General features: G+C 37.5%; 1 protein-coding gene across 5 annotated transcripts in view; it reads right to left on the reverse strand.

Moving 5' to 3' along the window:
• The window catches only part of vav2 (vav guanine nucleotide exchange factor 2), a 184451-nt gene that overhangs the window by 37329 nt on the left and 122934 nt on the right, over nt 1-24188 (reverse strand). For 4 of the 5 annotated variants that reach the window (XM_087791086.1, XM_087791085.1, XM_087791084.1 and 1 more), the window contains exons 3-8: nt 23757-23815; nt 15564-15632; nt 5851-5956; nt 3413-3511; nt 1035-1103; nt 497-597 (exon numbers count right to left, since the gene is read on the reverse strand). In XM_087791086.1, the coding sequence (XP_087647212.1) occupies nt 497-597; nt 1035-1103; nt 3413-3511; nt 5851-5956; nt 15564-15632; nt 23757-23815 (503 nt within the window). Of the gene's footprint in view, nt 1-496; nt 598-1034; nt 1104-3412; nt 3512-4229; nt 4245-5850; nt 5957-15563; nt 15633-23756; nt 23816-24188 lie in introns of all 5 variants that reach the window. The other variant, XM_087791082.1, reaches the window with a different exon arrangement.

The raw sequence follows: 24188 nt of genomic DNA on the forward strand, positions 1-24188 counted from the left end.
TACTCCGGATACTCCAGTTTCCTCCCACAGTCCCAAGAAATAGCAGTTGACTAAGGACTCAATTCATCAGTAGGTGTGAGAATCAATGTTTGTTTACAGGCTTTTGACCTGTTCAGGGTGTCCCTTGCGTCTCACCCTGAGTGGCTGGGACAGACTCAAGCCCCCCCCTCCCATTACCCTGATTATATAAGCAGTATTAAAAAGAGTGGTGACTGTTGTATAAATAATTTACCAGGTAAATGTTTTTGTGTGGTATGGGAATATAATATAAAATAAATAATAAAATACAGTAAATTTATATTATTAATACCAGAACTACAGGCCTTTACCATAAAAATAAAAATAAAAACCTGTTAATTCAAACAAAGTTCATTGTCATGACACCATCGCGGTGTAATGCACTTGTGCACTCGAAATGTCAAGTGTAAGCGCAGAAGTGCGCGATTTAGGACAAAGCCCATCATTCCAGTTACTTATAGGTACATATTTCACATACCTTTCTTTGAAGTCCAGAAAGATCTTCCCCAGACCGCTTCCTCCGTTCACCATGTTGAGGTCTATGGCTCGCAGCAGAGCAAAGTGAACTCTGATAACATCCTAGAAAAAAAAAGTCATGTTGTCATCGATAGATAAACGGCAAACAGGACAAATATTTCATGAATTAAGGACATTGAGTTTTCACCATCACAGGATACGCTAGAAAGAGGAAAGTCACCTAAAAAATAAGGGGGTTGAAATAATGTGAATCTACAACTTTTAGATCGAACAGCTTCAGCATATCCTGGGTCTGACCCAGGACCTCCACCCAGATGCCTGGAATACCTGTTTTCGAGAGTCCTAGCTTCGTGGGCAGTCAACTTTGAGATCATTTAAAATAATAACAAATACAAAACACGTGATTCATCGAATATTTTTTGCCATTTTGTTTTCTACTAAAACCTTTGCAATCCTCCTTTTTCAATCCTTGTGTTTTCCATATTTTTGTATTCACATCAGTAAGTTCACAGTAGAAAAAAAATCATATTTTGACTCACCTCAAGATTGACGAAAATGGCCTCCATATCTTGCGGACTGAGAATTTGTTTCAAAGGAATCATGTAGTTCTTAAAGAAAAGAAAAGGAAAGAATGTTATTTTAAAAACATTATACATCTCCATAAAGGGTACGTTCAGGATGTTTCTCGCGCACCAACTGAACACTTGACAGATGTCTTATTCATCATCGGAGCGTCAACAAATACATCACCTGAGAAGCGATGCGGAGCTGACAAGCTTCATAAAGCCCAGCTCAATTAAGCATAATGTCTCCTCAGTTCATGAGGCGGTTGTTTATTTTCCTTGAGTCCCTGGTTGGTCCGACCAAGAAAAACACATTTTGTTTTAATGAAATTATCGAGGCAGATGATTTGTTGCGCTCCATCAAATTGCTAATGAAATCTGTCAACACGCAAAGTGCACGAGTCGTCATTAATAGGTGAGTCGCGCTGACACAAGTCGTGTTCGGAGCTCGAGGAAAGTAGAAACGTCCGGTGCATGCTCATTGACGCGCGAGTCTATAGTCGCCTCCTCCGGGGACTCATTGCATTCTGCTGTTTCCGAGACAATAATGATCGATCGGCTGCTGTGACACTCGTGCCCCCCAATGAAGCTGCCGATAGCTGACATTTGCACGGAGCGGGGATTAGAAAGGAGCAAGCGAGGGAGAAAAACAAGAATTTTAATAAAAGTAGAAATAGGTGTCATGTCGGAAAAAGTTCTGACCTGACAATTTCTCTGACATTTTTATTCGTGCAGGCTTTTTTCTTGATTTTCTGGAACTCCTGTGTTGTTCTCAGTATTATCTTGACCTTTAAAGTATATATTTTATTGAGTATTGTTTTGATTGTTTAAGTGCTATGTGACCCTGGTCTGGAAAAGCGCTATATAAATACAAATTAATCACTTACTTACATACAATCCAATCACGAATGCGGGTCTTAGCTACTTTATAGAAGTTTATAGAAAATAGAGTCAAGATATGATAAATTATCCACAGAAGGAGAATTACAGGAGTCGTACAGCTTAAGGCAAATTGAATTACGTTTTTTTTTTTAAATACTGTTCAAAATGTAATTTAAGACTAACTCAACAATTACCAACATTGAAAACTATCAAAAACGACACAATGAATGTGTAGAGAATTAAAAATAGAATCTTACCAGATATTTAAAGACTTCAAATCTTACTGACCATGTATTCTAAAGGGGCAACTAATAGTGTGTCTTAAATAGATGTTGGACTCTATTGTACTCATCAGTATGTGTTTGTTTGTACAAAACTATCTTTTCATTGCAATATTTACATTAGAAGATGTGCTTAAACCACACCCACTGCTGCTTTAATTGGTCAAGCATTAAGGTTTGTCACCGCGTGTCATCTATCCTGGAAGTCTCCAGCGCCAAGGGACTTGTTGTATAAACAAAGTGGGACGTTATTACAGCTGGCTGGAGGAGAAGTGAAGCCATTATTACATCATAATGGACTACGCTCTCCTAACCTCTCGTTCGCCAAAATTTCAGAGAACTTTATAAGGAGAACTGTATAAAGTAATAAGACAGTTGGGTTTTGACATTAGTAGTTTTCCAGGAGATTCATGAATTAAATCCCTTTAAAGACATTTTGAGGATTTGCGAGAACCCTCACGTATTCCAGGAAATAACTTGTTCCCGAGAGATATGGTCGATAGAGTTCAATAAATGAACTGGACGGTCTTGGTGTGGTGTAAAGCTAGAGAAAGACAGTCAGAATACAAAGTTGGTAGATCCATCACGGTCTAACAGGTGTTGCTCGACGGAAAGCAATTATACTCTGTGGTCAATGATGGTTTCAAACACTTTATAGATCTGTGACATATTTGAGCAACGAGCCAGGATGGGAAGGGAGGAAAGAGGGATGTTGCCTTTGTGTTATACGTTTCTTATTTATCGGTTAAATGTTTCACTATGCCCTTTTTTAAGATTGAAAATCCAATATATACAGTATATTCATTTGAAGGTTGTTGCAACTCACATTGTCCAATAAAAACAATTTACTCAGTTATAAAGAAACTCACTCCATTTGCCAGGAACCGAACTCTAAAAGAATGAACACCAACCCAGACCTTGACCCATATTAAATCAATGAAGTATGTGTTTGTTGGAAACCTTTGGAGTAAGATCATGTACAGCTTAGGAAACTCCAACGAGAATATAACAGCGACCTAACAGCTCTGGGCTTCAGAAATTATTCAGACAAACATTTAACTTCTGATTTATATTCTATGCAAGTGTCAAGTCAGATTCCTAGTCAGCTTCGGCACCATTTTAAAACATTAGAACTACATAATATCTTAAAACCTTGAAGGGTGGTGATACATCTGACCTTTCGATACTGACCTTCTCTATGTCTTCTAACGTCTTGTAGTACTTGGCCTCCGTCTCCTGGATCTCCACTAAGCAGCAGTTTCTCTTGTCATCTTCAGTCATTCCCATTTTCTGTGGCCAAAAAAAGAAAAAAGTGTCTTTGTGAAGGACGACATACAGTAAGTTTTATAACTTATCGAGCTAGTGTGTACAAATACATCTATGTTATTAGTAATGAGACCTCATGAAACAGATGATGAGGCCTCATAGTACCGTGTCTTTATTTTCTACATCCACTAGTTGGCACTTTCAGTTCGGAAATAATGCCAGGTTTCATTGAATTAGTAGAACAAAGTAAAATGTTATCAAGAGAGAGTGCCATCTAGTGGCCTTTCAAAATGAAGACACCGTATCATGATACCTCATCAGCTGTTTCATGAAGCCCCTCTGCATGTCTGCTACCTTTTTTAATGTCATCTCGAACCTGATAAAAAAAGCATTAATCCATCTTAACAATGGAATTAATACTCATGGTTCATCAAGAGTTTTAGGTGGAATTAGCCATAGAAATAACATCATATTTAAGTATATTAGGCGAGTGAAGATGTGCAACTGCTGCTCATGTTTTTTTGCGTTTAAAATAGTTAAAACGGTGTCTCGACTTCAATAAACTCACATGGGCAACAGTCACAATCGTCACCCGTGAGTCAATACCAAGAGCAGATGTGGGGTACGTTATATGTACAGATGGCGGGGGGTGTCAGGTCAATTTTCTCTACGGGTTCGGGCGCGACTGATGAGGTGAAGGAAGTGAGGTGAGAGGATGAGTCACGAGCGTCGCTGCACTCACCTGCATGTATCTGATCTGCAGCATGAGGAAGTATGAGAAGAAGAAGTGAGAACGCATCATCCAGTTTGAATGACACGTCCAGGGCTAGTCCACAACAAAATCATCATGCAAACACAAGCGCCGAGAGGGGAACAGGGAACGTGACAACGTGCATCACCGAAGTCACACAGACTGAACTAACTGGGAGTGACTTCCTCCAGAGAGCGCTCATTATGTAACGCTGAACACTTTCAAAACTAATTCTTACTACGCTGGATTGAAAACTAATTGGTTGGTTATGAAAACCCCTGAGGGGAGAGAGAACGTAAGTTAAATATTTATGAGAGCCACGAGTCACGTCTAATGTGATGACACATTTTTAAACACACTATCAGATGGTGTGTATGGAGCGTGTTCATAGTCCTTGCATAAATTATATTGTTCGGACTATGAGGTGCACAAGATTTTAAGGCTCATTGTACGAGCAGCGGCTTCAGGAGCCTCGCTGAGTAATACTACGGAGTCTTGTTGAGTAATACTACGGCATATTGCTGAGTAATACTACGGAGTCTTGCTGATTATTACTATGGAGTCTTGTTGAGTAATACTACGGAGTCTTGTTGAGTAATACTACCGAGTCTCCCTGAGTTACACTACATGTCTCGCAGAGTCATATCACAGACTTTCAGGGAGCAATACAACCGAGTCTAGCGGAATAATACTTCTGAACATTGCCGAGTATTTCTATGGAGCCTCGCGGAGCATCAGTTAGTGACCAGTAATCAGAGTATTATTCCGTGCCTGGTGGTGTAATGCTATGGAGTCTCACAGAGCAATATTAAGGGGTGGTTTGGAGTAATATTACTGAGCTTTAAGGAGTAAGTAACAGTCTCTAAGTAATACTTAAGAGCCATGCAAAGTAATACTAGAGAGCTCCAGGGAGTAATACTACACAGCCTGGAAGAGTTATACTAGGGGCCTGGCGGAGTAATACTACAGAACCTCACAGAGTATTACCACAGGGACCTCACAGAGTTATACTACAGAGCATCACAGAGTAATTCTCAGTGCCTGGTGTAGCAATACTGCAGAATCTCACGGAGTAATACTACAGGGACACGCAGAATAATACTACGGAGCTACAGGGAGAAATACTACAGGGAGTCAAAAATTAGTCTTAAAGAGCCTCTCAGAGTATTACTATAGAGGCTTGCGGAGTAATACAACATAGCTTTGAAGAGTAATACTAAGGAGTCTTGCAGAGAAATACTACGGACTCTTGCAGAGTTAACAACAGAGCCTGGCGAAGTAATACTTATAATACTAGTGATACTAATAAAGCTTACCAAAGTCGTGCTAAAACATTTTGACATAGTTTGCCGTTCACCGCATAAAATCAGTTTGAGGTAAGTAAGCAAAACTAGAATTAATATCGGCTTATAAGGCGCACTTTCAGTTTTTTGGGAAACTAAAGGATTGTAATATAGTCCGAACAGTATGGTAGATATTTAGTGAGGATTCTAAGTCAGTCGGCAAAACCAAATTTACATTAAATTGCTATCAGGCTACATGAGCTGCCGGGAGGTGAAAGCTAATGATGATACACATAATTCTACATCTTATATCTCCGAGGGTTTCTCACCATCGGTTGTCGTACTTCAACCTTGATGATGTCTTCATAGATGTCATCTCCATCATCTTCACACGGCACACAGTCGTAGATGTCATCTTCCCCCAGGTCGTGTTCACTAAAGGAGAGAAGAAAAAAAAAGAAAGAAAAACTCACATGGGCAAGACGCCAAGCTTTATCAACCTTGACTAAGAGAAAGACACTACTCGGTGGAAAACTCAATGCTCGATCTAACGCGTCCTGGCAGCTGGTTGTAAAAGCCGGGCCGAGGTCAAACTCATTATACTCCGTGAGTTTCGAACGGTTGCCGTCTCCTCAAGGGGACACGGCAAGTGATGTTCACAAACGCTCGCTGGGTTGTTCTATCGAGTTGTGCGTCTTCGATTCAGGGACGTCTCTTCGGCATCAAGCTAGCAAGCTGACCTTTAATTAGGAGAGCAGAGCCCAACCAAGGCATTTACTGCAGAGGGAAGTTTCCTGTGGTTCGGCTCATCACGGATCCGAGATGTAGCGAAACATAAAATGTAAAAAAAAAAATGTGGGAAGTGTATCTTAAACATTTATTGAATTATGAATTATGCAGTCATTTAATCAAAAGTATATAAAACTTCAGAACCATTTCGCTCTCGGAATGGAATATGTTAAAAAAAAACGTTTTATATTTATTTTTAATTAATGTTTTACTTTTCCAATTTAAGTCATGCAGTTTGCTCCCAAAGAGAAGTCATTTTGTGTCTTGGACTATGAATAAATTAAACGTCTATGAATATTTAGACGTTTTTTTTTTACTTTTCTTCGACAAAATTCTTAATGTTTTAAATCGTATCACTGCTTTTAAAGCCTGAACAAGCTTCAGACAGTTCAATAGAGTTTCAAAACTTCTAGAGGTTTCCCCAGAGTTTTTCACAAACCTGCTCAACCTTTTTTTTCTTATGTTGATGATGGTCCTAAAAGATCTATTATCGTTTAATAAGCAGCCTTCATTGTTAGTACCATGTCCAAATTTGTTTGCCTTTTTTTTTCAAAAAAGTCTTAGGAGACGAGCAAATCTCAAGATACAAAAGGAATACTATTTGGGAGAAAATTGGAATTAATAAAAAGTAAAATATTAAATATCATATCTGTTAACTGTATATATATTTGGTGAAAATTATTGTAAGATCCTTTGAGATCACTTATCCCGCATAAAACTTACACGTCATTTTGTTTCCTAGAAACTGCACAAGAAACGTTAAAGAACTATGACTGTACACAACGTGATACCCATCAGTAAATAGAAAGCTTTTTCAAATGGAAAGGTCAGCTATTTAACTCTGAATACGGCTCAGAAGTAGTCGTTCGCTTCCTTGAGCGCCGGCCTCTGATCTCCTGGGACGTTACGGCGTGAGCTAAACATGTTTTCCCAGTAAACCAAGGAAGTCAAATGAATAACTAAACATCATGAATAAATAAAGGCGTTACAATTTTGATAGTTTCTGTATCCAAGGTGAGCTGTGAGAATGCAGGAGTGTTTTTATAAGGCAAATACATGTATATACATTAAAGAAGGAAATGTCAACATATTCTGTTTGTTGTTTTCTCTTAAAACATCAAAATCTACTTAAACTGGAGCCAACACAGTTTAAGATCTTCTATACAAAAACGTTTTATTTTTATTTTGGGGAAATTAATAATTCAAAAAGACAATACAATAAAGTACTGTAGGCCTGTTGTAATTTCTTAAAAATAACTATGATTTTTCTCTTCTAAAATCGTTTGTCAAATAAAATGTTGAAGTCAGGTTTGGTTAAATGTCAGTAAAGATAATTTTTAAAAAAAATGATCGTAATCAATTAACTTAATATCCAAAAAGAAACATCAAAATAAATCAAAAGGCTATTATTAGTTCCATTTAAAAAAAAACAACTTTTTTTTCTGTTCCGCTGGTTTATCCCATTAAAATATTTCTTTTTTCTTTTTTTTAAGTCCAACCTTGAGAATGTTTCAATGACTGTAGCAAATATGCTTGAAAACCAATTGTTACGGTTTGTTTTCTATGCTGATGACGTCATGTAAAAACAGGATGAATAAAGTGTCGCCCATAGTGTGACAGCAAAGAAGAAAAGGGAAAAAAGATGTAAGGCAGAATTTGGGCTAAGGCTGTGACCAGTTACGTCACTTTCCTCCGTGACAAACTCTGTACCCTCAGACAGTTTGACGTTTTAATTGAGGTGACTGGGCTCGCTGTTAGCAGTGTGCTTCCTCTTCCTTCATTATAGAAAGTGGCTCGAGCTGGGAGAGCAGGACAAAAGGGACGACCGACGCTCCTCCATTAGCGTCTCCTCTCCCGGAGACTCCACGGACGGCATGACACGACCAACTTAGGAAACAGCAGCACTTCCTTCACCTCTAATCCATCTGAGCTGATATTATATGTGTGAGGGTCTGTTCAGCGAGCATGACTTATGGATGAGCATGAATATCGGGGAGGGATTCTGCAGGGCAGTCCTTGAAGCCAGTCATGTGTGCGAGCGTTCATAAATGACCTGAAGAGCTCATCATAACCAAGACAAAGTGTTGCAGAGACTTACTGCCTCTCTCATAGAAGGGTTTTGTTAAGCAAGATTGCTGGGATTCAGACGAATTCAATAGGTTTGTACGGTCTTTGTTTGGGACTATTAGAAAACTATGGATACAAACGAACCACTGGAGTATAATCTACTTATTATTTCATTAATAATATGTCACACTTCCCTCATTATTCTCATTCTGCTTGACCTACAAAGTGTATTTATTGTCTTTTCTGTTAAACCAAATGAACTTCGATAACTTGAGATTTTATTTATTGAGCTTAAATATATATATTTTTAGGAATTGTTCTTGATTTTGTTGCTGATTTTAAAAGCGTTCTCATTCACTTGTATGGCCTCCAACTGCTTCTGCTTACACATCCATTTTCATTCAAAAGAAGCAAAAACATAAACTACAAGACTTGACTTTGTTGAATGTATTTTTATTTTATTTCTATTCATTATTTTCTCATTATTTATATGTAATTTCAGTCAATTCCAGTGTAATAAAAGTATTTTGACTCCAAATGTGAAAGCATTCTGAAATAAATCAACTTTCAAGTGACCAGCGAAAATTGAATTTTATCTCCTCCTCCCTGTTTATTTCTCACCTATAAGTAAAACCTGCAAGTAACACAGAGCTGCTGTTGACCAATGAGGCTTGTGTGTTTTGGTCATGTGATGAGGGACTCCAAAAAGCTTATTCACAACAACTATTTTACCAACTGGTCTTTTCCCTCTGTATGTATTTATGGAAGTCACTCATGGTGCAGGCGAGGGGAGTAATATTATGCATTTATCATATTAAACTACAAGTAAACTATTTGTTGGGAGCCATTTTATATTATATATATTTCTTAAATACCATCTTACGTGTCCTCCTGCTGTCCCTCAGAGGTTTTACATTCTCACTAAAACCACGAGGGTCGTGTGTCCGTGCATCAGTGGCCGTGATTATCTAGAACGCCTCGGCTGGTATATGTACATCGATTTATTCAAGTACACATGTAGTTGCGCATTTCTATGCATGGCGACGCCTCGTTGAGACGGTGAGCAAGACAGCGGACTCTTGAATTAGATCAGATTTTCTGTGCGATTGCACAGTGACGGACCACAGGGTGCCCACTGTGTTTGCACGCGACCGGGCCCAGTGGTTCAGACGCTCTCGAGGTCCAGGAAGGAGATCCTGACTCATCGTAACCGTGGATCATAGGACCTCTGGCACCTAATTATGTCATGCGTTTATATTCTTGTCGCTGTATAAGACTCCTCTTGAGCAATACTGCAGCAATACTCCTGTAGCCTGGAGGCTGGTAATGATGCCACAGGCTGAACATAAACACACATTGTAAAAAAAAAATAAAACACAAATTGTGAAACAATGTCGGGTCTCTATCACATATACAATATGGCTCTTGGAATCGAACGTGAGAAACTTTTATTTTTAATTAATGTTTAAATTTAAGTTAAGTTATGCAGTTTACTGCAGTTTACTACTTAGGAATATGAATAATTAAATGTTTAGGAATATTTAGACGTTTTTTCAAACTTTCCTTCTTCAAGTTTTTGTAGCGTATCAATAAAATTCTCAATGTTTTCAATCTTATCACTGCTTTAAAAGCCAGAACTAGCTGCAGAAAGTAGGGTTTACTATCCAATTGATTCCTATAGAAAGGCTGAAATCGTGTGTTTCGGAATTTGCTGAATTCCAGAGGCTTCGCAAGAGTTTTTCACAAACTTGCTAAACCTTTTTTTCTTATGTTGATGATGGTCTCAAAGAGTTTTTCAAAAAAAATTCGGGTGACTGTGTACGAGTGAACAGAATTAATTGAACCTGAAAACAGAAATAAATAAAAGATGAAATATTAAATCTGTTTATATACATTCTGTGTTATTTATTATTATAACAAAGATTTCCAAAATTATTGAACTGCCAAATAGTTGTAGCGCCACTAACTGCCACTGGGAGGATCTTATAGTGAAAGATACGAATATGTTTTCACTCCTCTTTTAATTTTGTTTTCTAAGTTACATATTTTATTAATGGCTAATTGGAACAACCTGAGTTTATAATATAAGTTTATTTAGCTTGTGTTTCCTTGATAATTTGTGGGCTTTTTCACAGGATTTGAGGCAAGTAATGGTGGAAGAAGACGAGCCACAGATAACTGAGGGTCTGACCAACACAAGTTTACAAGGAGTGCTTTAGGTAAACGAGGAAAGAAGTAGTTGACATATGAAAGTAAAGATTCACTCAAGCTGTTTAATCATTTTTTAAATATTTCTCCCCAGGTTCAACACTAATAGACTCAGGGACTCATTCATTCCTCATTCTATTAGGCTGTTTAATTCTGAGTTTGGGGGCAGGAGTTTTTATGTCAATCTTTTTCTTTTGTATCCTTGTTCTTTATACTTTCAATTTGTCATCCCTTGCATTTGTTCACACTTTGTTCTTGGTTTTATGAAACTTGCCATCCATCTATTTATCTATCTATCTATCTATCTATCTATCTATCTATCTATCTATCTATCTATCTATCTAGCCATCCATCTATCTAGCCATCCATCCATCCATCGATCTAGCCATCCATCCATCCATCTAGCCATCCATCCATCCATCCATCCATCCATCCATCCATCTAGCCATCCATCCATCCATCTAGCCATCCATCCATCCATCCATCCATCCATCCATCCATTTATGAAACTTGCCATCCATCTATCTAGCCATCTATCTAGCCATCTATCTTGCCATCTATCTAGCCATCCATCCATCCATCGATCTAGCCATCCATCCATCCATCCATCATCCATCTAGCCATCCATCCATCCATCCATCTTGCCATCTATCTAGCCATCTATCTTGCCATCTATCTATCTATATTGCCATCTATCCATCTATATTGCCATCCATCCATCTCTCTTGCCATCCATCCATCCATCCATCCATCCATCCATCCATCCATCCATCCATCCAAACTGTTTTGGTTGACTTTGAAGGATTAAATAACATCATTTATAACTTTTAACCCAATTTACACTGAGATAGACTTAAAACATATGACACTCATGATATAAAACATTTAGTTTTATGACAGCAAGAGTCGCTGATATGTGAAGGGTGAATTAAACTCAGGATCATCAGCATAGAAACAATTATGCTACTCAATCTCCCAACTTAGTCACACCCACACATGTACTAAATCATGCATGCATCAATGTTTCAGGCTAATGAATAAGTCTCAGTGTCGCCTTATTGCAAGCGTGGCCCGTGGGCCACACGTGTCTTACTTTATTAGGGGCCGGGTCGGCTGATGAATCAATTATGGGTCCCTTCATTGATGAGGGAAAGTGCATGCACAGTCGTTGTGAAAGGTCAAGAGCAGACGGGCGAGCCCAGCGCCATCATTAAGTCAATAGGGTCCGGATCTTTGCGCCCCGAGGTTACACGGAATCCATGAGACCGAACCACACAGTGTTGGTCGACATCAGGACTAAGATCTAATTAAGTTTCTCCCGTTTGTGAATAACCTCCTGAACAGTTTAAGCAAAACACTACAGCAGGGCCGTTTAATAATCAACCTTGATGAAAGCAGTAACACATTTTTACGTCTCTGTACACAACTTGAATCCACTATTTTTTTGTTTACCTTCTACTTGAGTAGATTCGAGGTTAAGCAACAACCTGAAGGTACTTCTCAGTGAGAACGTCCAAAGCTTTTCGACCAGTGAAAATGTAGTCGCGTCAAGGTCAGTTTATTATTTTTCAGCATGAAGAAACATTTAAGCAAGTAGACGATGTGAACAAGTTGTTCCTGTTTTTTGCTTTTGGTAATGAGCGGTTTGACTTTTAAAAATCACTCTTTTGTTTGAAAGAAAAATGTTATAAATAAATATATTATTCCTTTCACTGCATGAGACTCAGGTTGGCAGATGGCTCGAGACATTAACACGAAGGCGGGAAGAAGAGTTTGAAGAGTCAGAGTTGAAGATGCTCAGGTTTTCAATGAGAGTAACCAGAAGGTTTGTAAACATGGTGGTGAAAAACAGACAGATGGTTAAAAGAAAAAGAGGAAGAACAACCAATGAAGTTTATAGTTGACGGGTAAAAAGTCGAGGGAATGCCGAAAAACAATACAAGATGAAAAAGGTTAAAGATATATCCATTATGGTAAATCTGAAAATCAACAAACATGTTTATTTTCGAAATACATTTAATTATAAATACAACATCACTTAAAGGTTTGATCAATGTATTTCAAATAAACAAAGAATGTTAACGTTAAAAATTTAACTTTTTTGAGTAAAAAAAGGACATTTAAATTTTGTAAAAAGTTAACAACTTTGTGATGATTAAAATAAAAAAGAATCTGCATTAAATAGGTAGCTTATAATTGAATAATAACTTAAAAAAACTTGATGGTTTAGTTTTTAGGCTCAGAAATGGGGGCAAAAGTATTATGAATGAATCTTCTCTCTGCTCTCTTTTAATACCGTAACAATATTTTTATTAGTTGAAAGGAGAAAAATTGCATGTGTTGGATTCAAAACACTAACTGTGTAAAATGTGTAAAAAAAACAACAACACATATATCACAGTAATACTACTAACCAATGAACGGGACAAGATTAGATTGTAAAAAACAGTGAACACTCAAAACTTTTCCGAAATAATTACTTAAATTTGGCCAATTTATGTGTTCAGCTATATTGGAAAACCATGACAATCAGTAAAACAAATAGAGAACGACCTACTGAGTAAGGAATTGAATTAATGTTTGTCATGGGAATCTATTTTATCTTAATTTTCCTAATTTAATGCATGAATTAATTATAAGAAGCAAAAAATCCTTTTTATAGTAAGTTTTAATGCAGAAATTGTAATTCGGTTAATACTTTGACCTCATTTTATCAACGATTTATATGAGGAGAAATTGGTCCATTTATGACGATTTGCCATTCTTTGCATGATCTATTTAGTCTTGTAAAGGAATCCGGTCATATTTGAAAACCTACAGTCCCTAATCCAGTCTTAGCCTGCTTGGCATGGACTCCTCGTCCCTGCAACAGCTTCAATTTCCTCGTCGCACAATCGCATATTCAGCAGTCGTTGGCGCGCAATCTTTATCTCGCAGGCTCCTCTGCCGACCACGTCCTCCGCCGGGAATCACACGTGTCGCGAGCAGCGTTGCTTTACTAATTACTCTCAATTAATACGAGACCAGAAGCTTCTGTCTTTAGTGAAGAATCCACTTCCAGGGCTGACTTTCACAGCCAGACTGATGCCCGCGGAGTCGGCGGGGAGGCGGCCGGGCCAGGAGCCAGAGCGGGCGCTTCTGTTGCCATAGCAACAGAGGCAACAAGTGGCGCATCAGAGTCATTTCTGAGAACATAATGAGAGGGTTTCGACTGTAACAATTACTTTTCAGCGGAATTTTCAGTTATTTCTGAAGGCGAGGGGGCGATGTGAGCCGCTACGCTGGTGACATGTGTTCCGTACGTGCCGTGGAATCAAAATTACAGTGATCCGTTTCATACAACGCACGACTAGTTGAAACTCCTCCACTTCACTGTTGTCAAATTGAAGTACAAAAGAATTTCAAATGGTCAGAACGAAGATGTAAATAGATACAGAACTTGAAAGTGAGGTGGTGAGCAGGGGTTCATTGTTCCTAAATGGTATCAATGTCATTTTTTTCCAAATATGTAGCGGGTCAACACAGCATCCGTCCACAAATCACCGCAGTATTACTCAATGTGTTACCGCAATATTTATCCTTGAGTCACCGTAGTATTAATTCTCGAATCACCGCAGTATTGCTCCACGAGTCACCGTAGTATTACGACGCGGGTCACAATAGTATTACTCTGTGAGTTACTGTAGTATTATACCTTGAATCACTGTAGTATTATTCTCAAAGTCACTGTAGTATTACTCCGCGAGTCACCGTAGTATTAATTCTTGGGTCACCTGAGTATTACGCCTCGACTAAACATAGTAACGCAAGTCACTGTAGCATTACTCTGGATTATCCGTAGTTTTACTCTGCAAGTCATTTTAGTATTACTCCATGAGTCATGTTTGTTCACCTCCACAAGTCAGCGTAGTATTACTCCACGAGTGACCCAAGAATTACTTTTCATGTCAACGTGGTATAACTCATTCATCATAGTATTACCCCACGAGTTAATGTAGGATTACTCCGCTTGTCACAGTGTGTAACTTTCAGAGTAGCTGTAGTATTACTCCATGGGTGACAGTAGTACTATTTTGCAAGTCACTGTAGTATTACTCTTCAAGTCGCCGTAGTATTACTATTCAAGTCACCGTAGTGTTACTCTGCGAGTTACCGTAGTATTACTCTGTGAGTCACTGTAGTATTATTCCAGGAGTCACCATAGTATTACTCTGCAATGATACATAGTATTTCACCGCATGTCACCATAGTACTACTCTGTGATCATCCATAATATTACTCTGCAAGTCACCGTTGTATTCCTTAATAAGTCACTGTAGTATTATTTCTTAGGTCACCTTAGTATTACTCCTCGATTATACATAGATTATCCTTTGTTTAACACCACAAGTCACCCAAGTATTACTTTTCATGTCATCGTGGTATAACTCATTCAAGTTATTGTGCGATTACTCCACTTGTCACAGTAGTGTTTCTTCCAGAATAACTGTAGTATTACTCCATGGGTGACTGTAGTATTACTCTGCGAGTCAGTGTAGTATTACTACGCGAGTCACTGTAGTAATACTCCATGAGTCATGGTAGTACTGCAACGTTTAACCCCCTGTATAATTACAGTAAACATTCATATCTTTTAACAACTGTTGATTTCCGTGTCACCGTTTACATGTGTAGACGTTGACACCATAATTACTAGTATAGCTGGAAGATACAAACATGTTCTGGGAGAGCGTCTTAACTTTGAGTTAAATCACCGAAAAAAAGATCCGACAGTCTGTTGTCATTCATCAGCGGTTCACGAAGTTAAGGCAGGAGGACAGAAGGTAAAACACAAGGTCAACCTCGGTGTGGACTCGCCTCACGTTAGAGTCATAACATGACACTTGATATTATGAATCTGCATGGTCTAAAGGTCGAGCGTCTCGATGCGGTGAATATGTCGGTGTTGGGTTGGGTGTGGGCGGACGAGCTCTCTTACTCTGCCAGCTCCTCAAGGCTCCTGTACACGTCATCCTCGTTTAGCGCGGTGTCCTCTGTGGGGAACGGCCTAGAGAAACACAAGAAGAAAAAAAAACAAACAAATAAATAAACAAGATTGATCAAATCCTGACAACCTTCTGACGACCATCTCTTATATATGACAAGCGAGAAGTCTTCAGTCACAAACGTCATCATCATCATCCATCGTTGCCACTTTTGCTGACATGTTGAAGTATCTTTCCATCACCGACAATCCCAGAGTTCCACGAAAGAAAAGTTGTTTTTTTTAGATGGATGACCAGGTGTCTTGTGTTGTACATGCTTTCAAGGTGTCTCAGGGGGAAGTGATGGCTGATACAAGATGACAGTGAGGAAGTACTCTCGCGGCAGAAGTGACCTCTGCAGTTAAACGGCATTTGCAGGGACCATTGTTTTATAAGTTGAAGCTTGGTTTCATTTGGAAAGATTTTGCTACAGTAACAAACATGTTTTGTTCATGCTTTTAATATCTACTCTGGTGACGTCAGTGTAATAACTCCCGAAAACAAACACACGCAGCAGGATCTGCCAACACTTCCTTGTCAAGCAACAGTTCCATTAACCGCCTTACGTGAATTCCAAGGATGGATTAGCACGGATGCTAATCTGTGAAAGAGTTTTCACCATGTGGTTCTATTAATACCATGCAGTCAAATCAATACAACAACCTCCACGACTCGAAACAAAAAAGGTTCCTTCACTGATGTGGAAGATCTTAACCTCTGTGCTACCAGGGATGTTGGGTCTTAACAATTATTACAAGCTTTTTGACATCACTTGATTTATTTCATAAGACGATCGTTGAAACCTTCCTACATCCAATTTCATCAACAGAATACTAGCAAAGATCTAATCAATTCTAAGTAGGCGCGGGCGACATATGGATTTTATTGTTTAATTGAATTAATGTGTTTTACTCCGCTTGCTTCTATGTGTATGATGCAGTGGTGTAGGGAAAGAAATAGATACTACAATATATATCAATATTTTCTGTTCAAGCAAATGTATCGTTTTTTCAACTAAAAAAGACAAATAAATATTAGATAGCCAAATCATGTTTTATCAATCAATCTTAGTTCTCTTATTGTTTATATTACAATAAAGTGTGTGTACAATTAAATAATTATCTTTTTTGATCTACAATTAACAGGCAAACATTTAAAACTTTTGTTTATTAAACAATTAAACTTCTAACTGCTAGATGGCAGCAGTCGTTACACCACAGCTAAAGGAACAACAGAATCCTGGCAATGACTGAGGATGAGAGGATACAGTGACTCCAGCAGCTTTTTAAACTGATTTTTGGACATATTTTGGCTAAAATATCAACGAAAAAAGAGAGTAAAGGAATCTCAAGATGTCACTAAAATCAATGTACCATCTATTTTTCCTTCACTGAGTAATAAACGGAGTGACAACATGGCTACTGCTAACAAAGGTTTGTCGTCTAAAGCATGTTGCAAAATTGGAAAACAATTGTGTTTAAAAAAATGTGTTAATGTTTGTTTAAAAGAAATACTAATAATAATAATAATAAAAAAAAAAGTTGTATTGTTTACTTCAAAATGAATTCAATTAATAATATGAATATATTCCCAACTTTTCATTTATGTTGTTTACAAACCAAAAACTTTTTACATTTATTATTATTAAAATAGAAAAAAAGTTTTTTTGTTTTTTAAATGAGGAGTAAGACACGTTTGCACAAAAATAGTAATAAAGTAATAATATTTAAAAAAAATTAAAGGAGCAAAAAAAAAATTAAACGTTTTCCCCCCTGAATAAATGTCTATATGTTATCTATAAAAATGTTTTTAAATTTACGACACTTCTTTTTTTAAAGACAGATTTTTTCATGAAGAAACGTGGTCATGGATCAGGTGGACGGTCCACGTGTCCATACAGACATGCCAGCTCAGCCTACAGTGATTAATCACCGGCACTAATTTCTCCATTTTTAATTTGGTGCGACTTCATTAAACGCTCTGCATTTCCTACCCAGATCTGAGTACACATTAAATGAAATAATAATGATTACAAAAGTCCCTAATGTGATTTGTGTGCGCTGGATATTGGCTGTTATGAGCGGCTCAGCACAGAAGGAGCTTCCTCGGGAGCGTCGTAACACACCCACATCCGCGGCCCCCTCCAATGAAGTGTGCACTATATTATAAGTTATTAATGGAGTCCCGCAAGGCAGAAATTAATTACACAGTAGTTTGAGGAGGATATGCAACCATATGCATCACCCCTGTGTTGTTTTTGCAGCGTCAAAGAAATTTCCAAGCAGCCATTTCCTTCCTAATGGTACAACAAGGTATTATTGAAGCCCATGTAATTTCATCAGAACTCCTCTCATGGCTCGTCTCTGGACGAATCAGAGAGGCATTAGCGAGCTATAAAAAAACATCCAACCTCGTGCAGGTCTGACGGAGCACGGCTCAGGATAAAGTCATGTTCTTGGAAACTTTTCGGCGGCTGCAAGTGAATCCCTAATAATGGATTAAAGAAACCTGTTGCTGCCGCTTTCTGAGGCACGAACAGTCATTTCATGGTGCGGACTAGATGGTTTCCGCAAAGTAGATCAATGTTTATTTTGTGACCTATTAAGATTTATTTAAGATGAGGTAAGGAACAGGAAATAAAATGATTTTGGGGGGGAAATGATTACTAACATAAAGATAAATTAAACATACAATTGGGAAAACAAACACATTATCAAATTAATGTAAAATGTTAAATACAGTTTAATTCACCCCGCAGTGTGATGAGGTTTAATACCCTTTTTCTACTGTATTTCGGAATTTAACTTCATATTTTTTTCTTAATAATATTTAGAAAAATCTAACTTTTTTGTTCAGTCTATTTCATGACTATTTAAAATGTGAATATGCTTGTAAAACACTGTAAATGAAGTATTACTGTACTTAAAGTACGTCAACAAATCCACCTTCACCACAAAGTAACGCATACACTAAAATTCCCACCTCTCGTATTTATTTAAAATTTTAGTTGTTTTTGTTACATTTTTTTAATTAATCAAGATGTTTTAATAAACTATTAATATTTTGAAAGTATTATTTCTTATTATAGATTAAAAAATAACGTTATAAAAACTGAATGCCTGACTTAAGAAATACTGTAATATTAGCAGGAGCCAAGTTCTAAAGCAGCATTTCAAACAAATATGATTTATTTTCTTCTGCAGGTCGACAGGGTTAAATGTAAATGTAAAGTCAAAATACATTTTAAACAGAATCTTTGCTAGCTTAGCTAGTCAACAGTGCAACTTTAGAATCCTCTAATCATAACATATTCTTATTTATCTTAATTCTCAAAGTGTATAATTAAAAGATAATTGCTATAAAACAATTTGAGAGTCAATTATTACGACAAAATATTGAGGGTTTTGAAATTCATGTAGAAATAATGTACGTCTTTCAGTGTTTCAGCTAAATTTAAATGTAAACTTCATGTCAATTAACAATAACATCATTTTAATGTACTTGATCAAATACAGGGTTATATTTCCAACATTGCGATTATGTTATAAGTATTCTTGAAGTGAAAGTACATACAGTATGAACAGTCCATTCAAGTACAGAAAAATAAATATATAAATACAAAAAAGCAGAGGGATTTAAAAGTCGATCATACTGTTGATATTAATTAAACTTCTTGATGATGACACCACGTTAAAAAGTATGACTCAAACCGAGCTCACAAGGGAGACTTTTTTGTTCTGCCAGAAATAGATATTACAGTATCCATTGTGTTTCGACTCTAGATTTAGGTCAGAAGTGGATTTCTTTTTTTTTTTTTTTACAATTTCTTGTCCTGAAACACTCCGAGGATTGCTGGCATGAATGAGCTCGAACCAACAAGAGCTTTCTATATTTATTAACCGGCAGAACAACAGCTGGCTTTTTTGGGGTTTTTTTTGGTTTACTTTATCTGCATGTTAACCAAAATAAAAATCTCCACAGCTACAAAAAATGTAGAGCAGCATTTAAAATGATTATCATGATTAATTCCACTACGTCTGGCGGTCTAATTCAAAATAACACTTGCGTGTAAATGTAACAACTTTTGCTTGAATAACACTTTTTTTTTCCCTCCAACACCATTTGCACGCGAGTAGTCCTCGCAACATTAGTGTAAATTAGCACGAGACGTATCCAACATGGCATGAGTGGGAGATGGAAGTGAACGTGCAATGTGCTAAATGCATTTTGCGATAAATCAAGTTCGGTGACAGAGCAGAGATACTTGCACGCTGGCAGTTGGCTGACAGTCAGGGAAGTACACGCGAAGTAACGCTTATAAATTATCAACGGAAACTGGCGTCTAATTTCAACGATATCTGTGGAAATTGCTAAATAAGCTGCCAGGCAAGCTTCATCTTCATCCAAAAATATTCATTTAAAAACATTCAAATACATCCAAAGTGCTCGTCTGTGACGTCCCACTTGCATTGAAGCCTCAACACTAGGAACTGTTCCACCAAAAAACCTAAAAAAGTCTCAATTTTAAGCATTTTTGTGGAAGATGTTGCTAGGTTAGCTGCTAAGCTAGCTTCATCTCCGTCCAAAAAGACACTTAAAAACACCCAAATACCTCTATACTGCTCGTCTCTAAGGTCCCTCAAGTATTGAAGCCTCCAGGTGAGGAATTGTTCCGAAAAAAATAGAATAAGTATATATATTGCTGCCCTACTACTTTCCTCATTGAAACACATTGTAAGTGTCAGTACGCAAGATTACTCTGTTAGTCTAGCATCTTCTGCTACAAACTATCTTAAAATATGTTGTTTTTTTCAGGAACAATTGCTAATGTCGAGACTTCAATTATAGTTACAGTCATAGACGAGCAGTATGAAGGTATTGGGAGGTTTTTAATTGTGTCTTTTTGGACGAAGATGAAGACAACTGAGCATCAGTCGCTACATTAAAATGAACAAACATTTTTGTCTATAACTGTAAAATAGGAACAGATTACTCTGAAAATAATCCCGACCCTTCGTCAACATGAGGGTGAGAAGAAAATGAGTAACTACTACTTTCTATGAAGTTAAATATGAGTCAAGTGTTCGTTGACAAAGACATTCTCATCTAATGGGCTTTTTCAAAATTCAGAATACATTTATTTCACAATTTAATTTTTTTAAAAGAATTGGATTCAACCCACAGGACGCTGTGCTAGAATTACAGAAGGTGGATGCATACCTTCATAGCAAGTATAGAGACAAGTATTGTGTTGATCTTTTGTGTTGAATACACAACATACTGTATGTATGTACATGCCAGGTATTCAACTTCTTTTTTTTTTGGAAACTAGCTTTGACCAGTACATATGTCAACAGAGAGACTTTCAAACAAATGTCCTAAAACTAGAAACTATTCTCAAAACAGGACAAAGTAAAGCATTCTGGGAAATTATTCTATACATATACAGTATATACTGTTCCAGATATAATATATTTTAATGCATACAACTTGAGAGTATGTTTAATAGCTTAAAAGATATTTGCGGTATTGTAACGTGTACATATCCTTGACGGTAACAATCCATTAAATATGTTTAAAAGACAACATGTATGAAATATACTTTTAAATTGGAAATTGACTTCCTGGTTCATTTCCCTAGCGGCCCAGGTGAGGAAATCATTGGTAGAGAATGATTAAATAAAAAAAATAATGATAAAACAAACGATGTTGCACGTTATTGTCAGTTGGAGATTGTTCAATAAATATTAATTCTGCTGCACTCGTGGCTTAGACCAGTGATTTCATTTGGTCTTCTTGTGTAATTGACTTTGACACCATTATTAGGATGAATCACGTCAACTAGTTGTAGCTCCAGTCAGTTAATCCTTGATAAGTTTTGACAAGAACCCTCTATTCAGCGTTTTATTTTATTCATGTATTCTCAACCCTTTCATCCTGGACTTGATTTGTTTCCATCGTTTAAAATTTAAAAAAGGAAGGATAGATGGAGGTGGAAACATCACGGAACAATAATATCAATAAGGAATGTGAAAAACAAGGTTTGTAAAACTGTAACTCTGCCTTCTGAATAAACAAGGAGACACGCGAGCTACCTGACATTTTCTAGTCAAGCGTGCATTTACAAGCCCGGGAGTGATGGGTCACGTTTTTCAAAACAACAGTACATTTTCACAAAAGTAAACACATTTGTAACCTGATCACCACGGAGTGAATACTTGTCTATTTTTCCCTTTTTTAAATTAACATTTGAATCAAGAAAATGGTTTTGTTTGTTGTTTGCTTTGGTTACACAATGAGATCTTTTTATTAGCAATACACTTAAATAATTGTTGCTTTGATTTTCTTCACTTTAGTCCTGTGTTATCTCAGGGTCAGAGTGACCCAAAGACCCGAAAATAACTGGTTTTTGGTATCCCTTGTGTTGCTTCTGGGCCATGTGAACGACCTCCACCACCCAGAAGTACCACAAGGGATACCACAAACACATTTGTTTCTTAGGGCCTTTGGGTCCCCTTGACCCTGAGATAACACAAGGGGGGTCAAAGCAAAAATGAGTTGTGTATCAATAAAATAGTTATTTCCTTAGGGATATAAGTTGCCTTTAGACTTTTCAACACACATCGTTGCATCGTCTGCATAGCTGTTGATGCTGCCGACCTGACGCTCCATTATTCACTCACTCATAAACAATACCTCGAGATGTTGTCACTTATGGCTGTTTTTAATATTAGTGGTGTGAAAATGTGGTCTGAAGCAGGGGCCCCCAACCTTTTTTGCCCCAGATTTTTAATGTCAGACAAGATTTTTCGGACCGGTGCGAGTACCATTTCATTCCGGGCACTTCCTACATGATGACAACACACTTCACAAACGCTAACGTCTCTTCAAAAGCTTTCTTATGACTAAAAAAATATATAAAAAATTCAATCTAAATGTGAAATATGTAGTAGAAAGTGTCCTTCAATCGCACAATTGAAGTTATTTTCACTAACCAAAACGTTTTTTAAAGACGTTAGTGTTAAATCGGTGCGTTAAATCCAAAAATGATATGACCAGCGTAAAACTATTTATTGTATGTTCAATATAATAACAAAACACCTGAACACACCGTGAAAAATTTATTTTCAACATTACGCCAAAAACCTAACAGAAAGTAACATCCACTCTCGTCTTTATCATACTTTCCGTATACTTTCTGGTCACTATGGTAACGTGTAAACATACCTTCAAAATAAAATGATACAGGTAAAATACCATGAAACGAGTATAAAGTGCATGTTTTACTCACCATAACACCGCTAACACATCACGTGACCCAGATGCGAGAAGAGGATCCGGTAACTTTTCAAAATAAATCATTGCGACTAGGATAATTTAAAAAGAGATAATGCAATTTTTTTATGCTTTCTCTGCGACCCAGTACCTAATGACCCACGGACTGGTGGTTGGGGACCCTCTGGTCTAAAGCACACAACAGGAATTCAGTAGGAACTTATGTGCGAAATTTAATATCAGAACCGTATTAACACGATAAATACTGAATGTATGAAGCGTGAGTCAATCAATGGATCAATAAATTGTGAATTCTTAACACTTCACGAGCAGGTTTAGGACGTCCCTGTGAACATGAATCTTTTCTCCACCACATTTTGCAATTTCCTCCCTCACGTCTTCCTTTTTTTCACACCCTGGCTTGATGCCCCGACTCACGTGTTGCCGCGACTCATTCATCATATGGACAATAACCGCTTCCACGCACAGATAGTGAACCACTGATGCTTTGAGGAGATGAAGCAAATGACTCGGAATGAGACTCGTCCCGCGGGAGAGGTAAAGGATTCCCCCGGCTTCACATTTGGGTGAGAAGAGTCACTAAACATTCATATCTGCCTACGAAACGACAGCATAGATCAACGCGGCGAAAAATTATCCTTCATGTTTTAAATGAAATATTGAAATGTTTAACATCCCCGTTTTTATGATTCATGCCGAGGGAGCACAGCGACTGCAGGTTCGGATATGAACAGAGAAGTTATTATGTCTGTAAAAAAAAAAGAAAAAAAAGACACTTTCTGAATCATTAGAGAGAGTTATGGAGTTCCTCTGCTGTTGTGAAGACAGATGAGAAAAATCAAGACACCGACCTGATTCCTTTGATTTGTGCGATGCTGTGGTGGGAGATTCTTGACAGCGTAGAGATCACCTGCAACCAAAAGACACAGACTCGTCAGGAATACGTAGTGGGATCTCAGATGTGTCGCTTAATGATGCGACAACAGCAAACAGTACTTTACTCAAAACATCTGTGCATTGTTTTGAAGAACATCAAATGGGACGACGTCATGATGTTTTTTTGTCTTCCAGTTTTTGTGAAGAAGATAATGCTTTCTGGCCAAAAGAACAATAATGCAAGGATGTATAGCACATGTGTCGAGGTCAAGGGGGTCCACCTTCTAATTTTATGTGGCCCGACAGATTGTTGTCTCAAAATCAAAGTAGATTAATATTCATGGCGATATTGCACTCATAAAGAAGCTAGTGTTAAAGATAAAACAACAGATTTCAGGAAACTGTAG

The sequence above is a fragment of the Callionymus lyra genome, chromosome 5 (genome assembly GCF_982586985.1).
Source record: "Callionymus lyra chromosome 5, fCalLyr1.hap1.1, whole genome shotgun sequence".
NCBI lineage: Eukaryota > Metazoa > Chordata > Actinopteri > Syngnathiformes > Callionymidae > Callionymus > Callionymus lyra.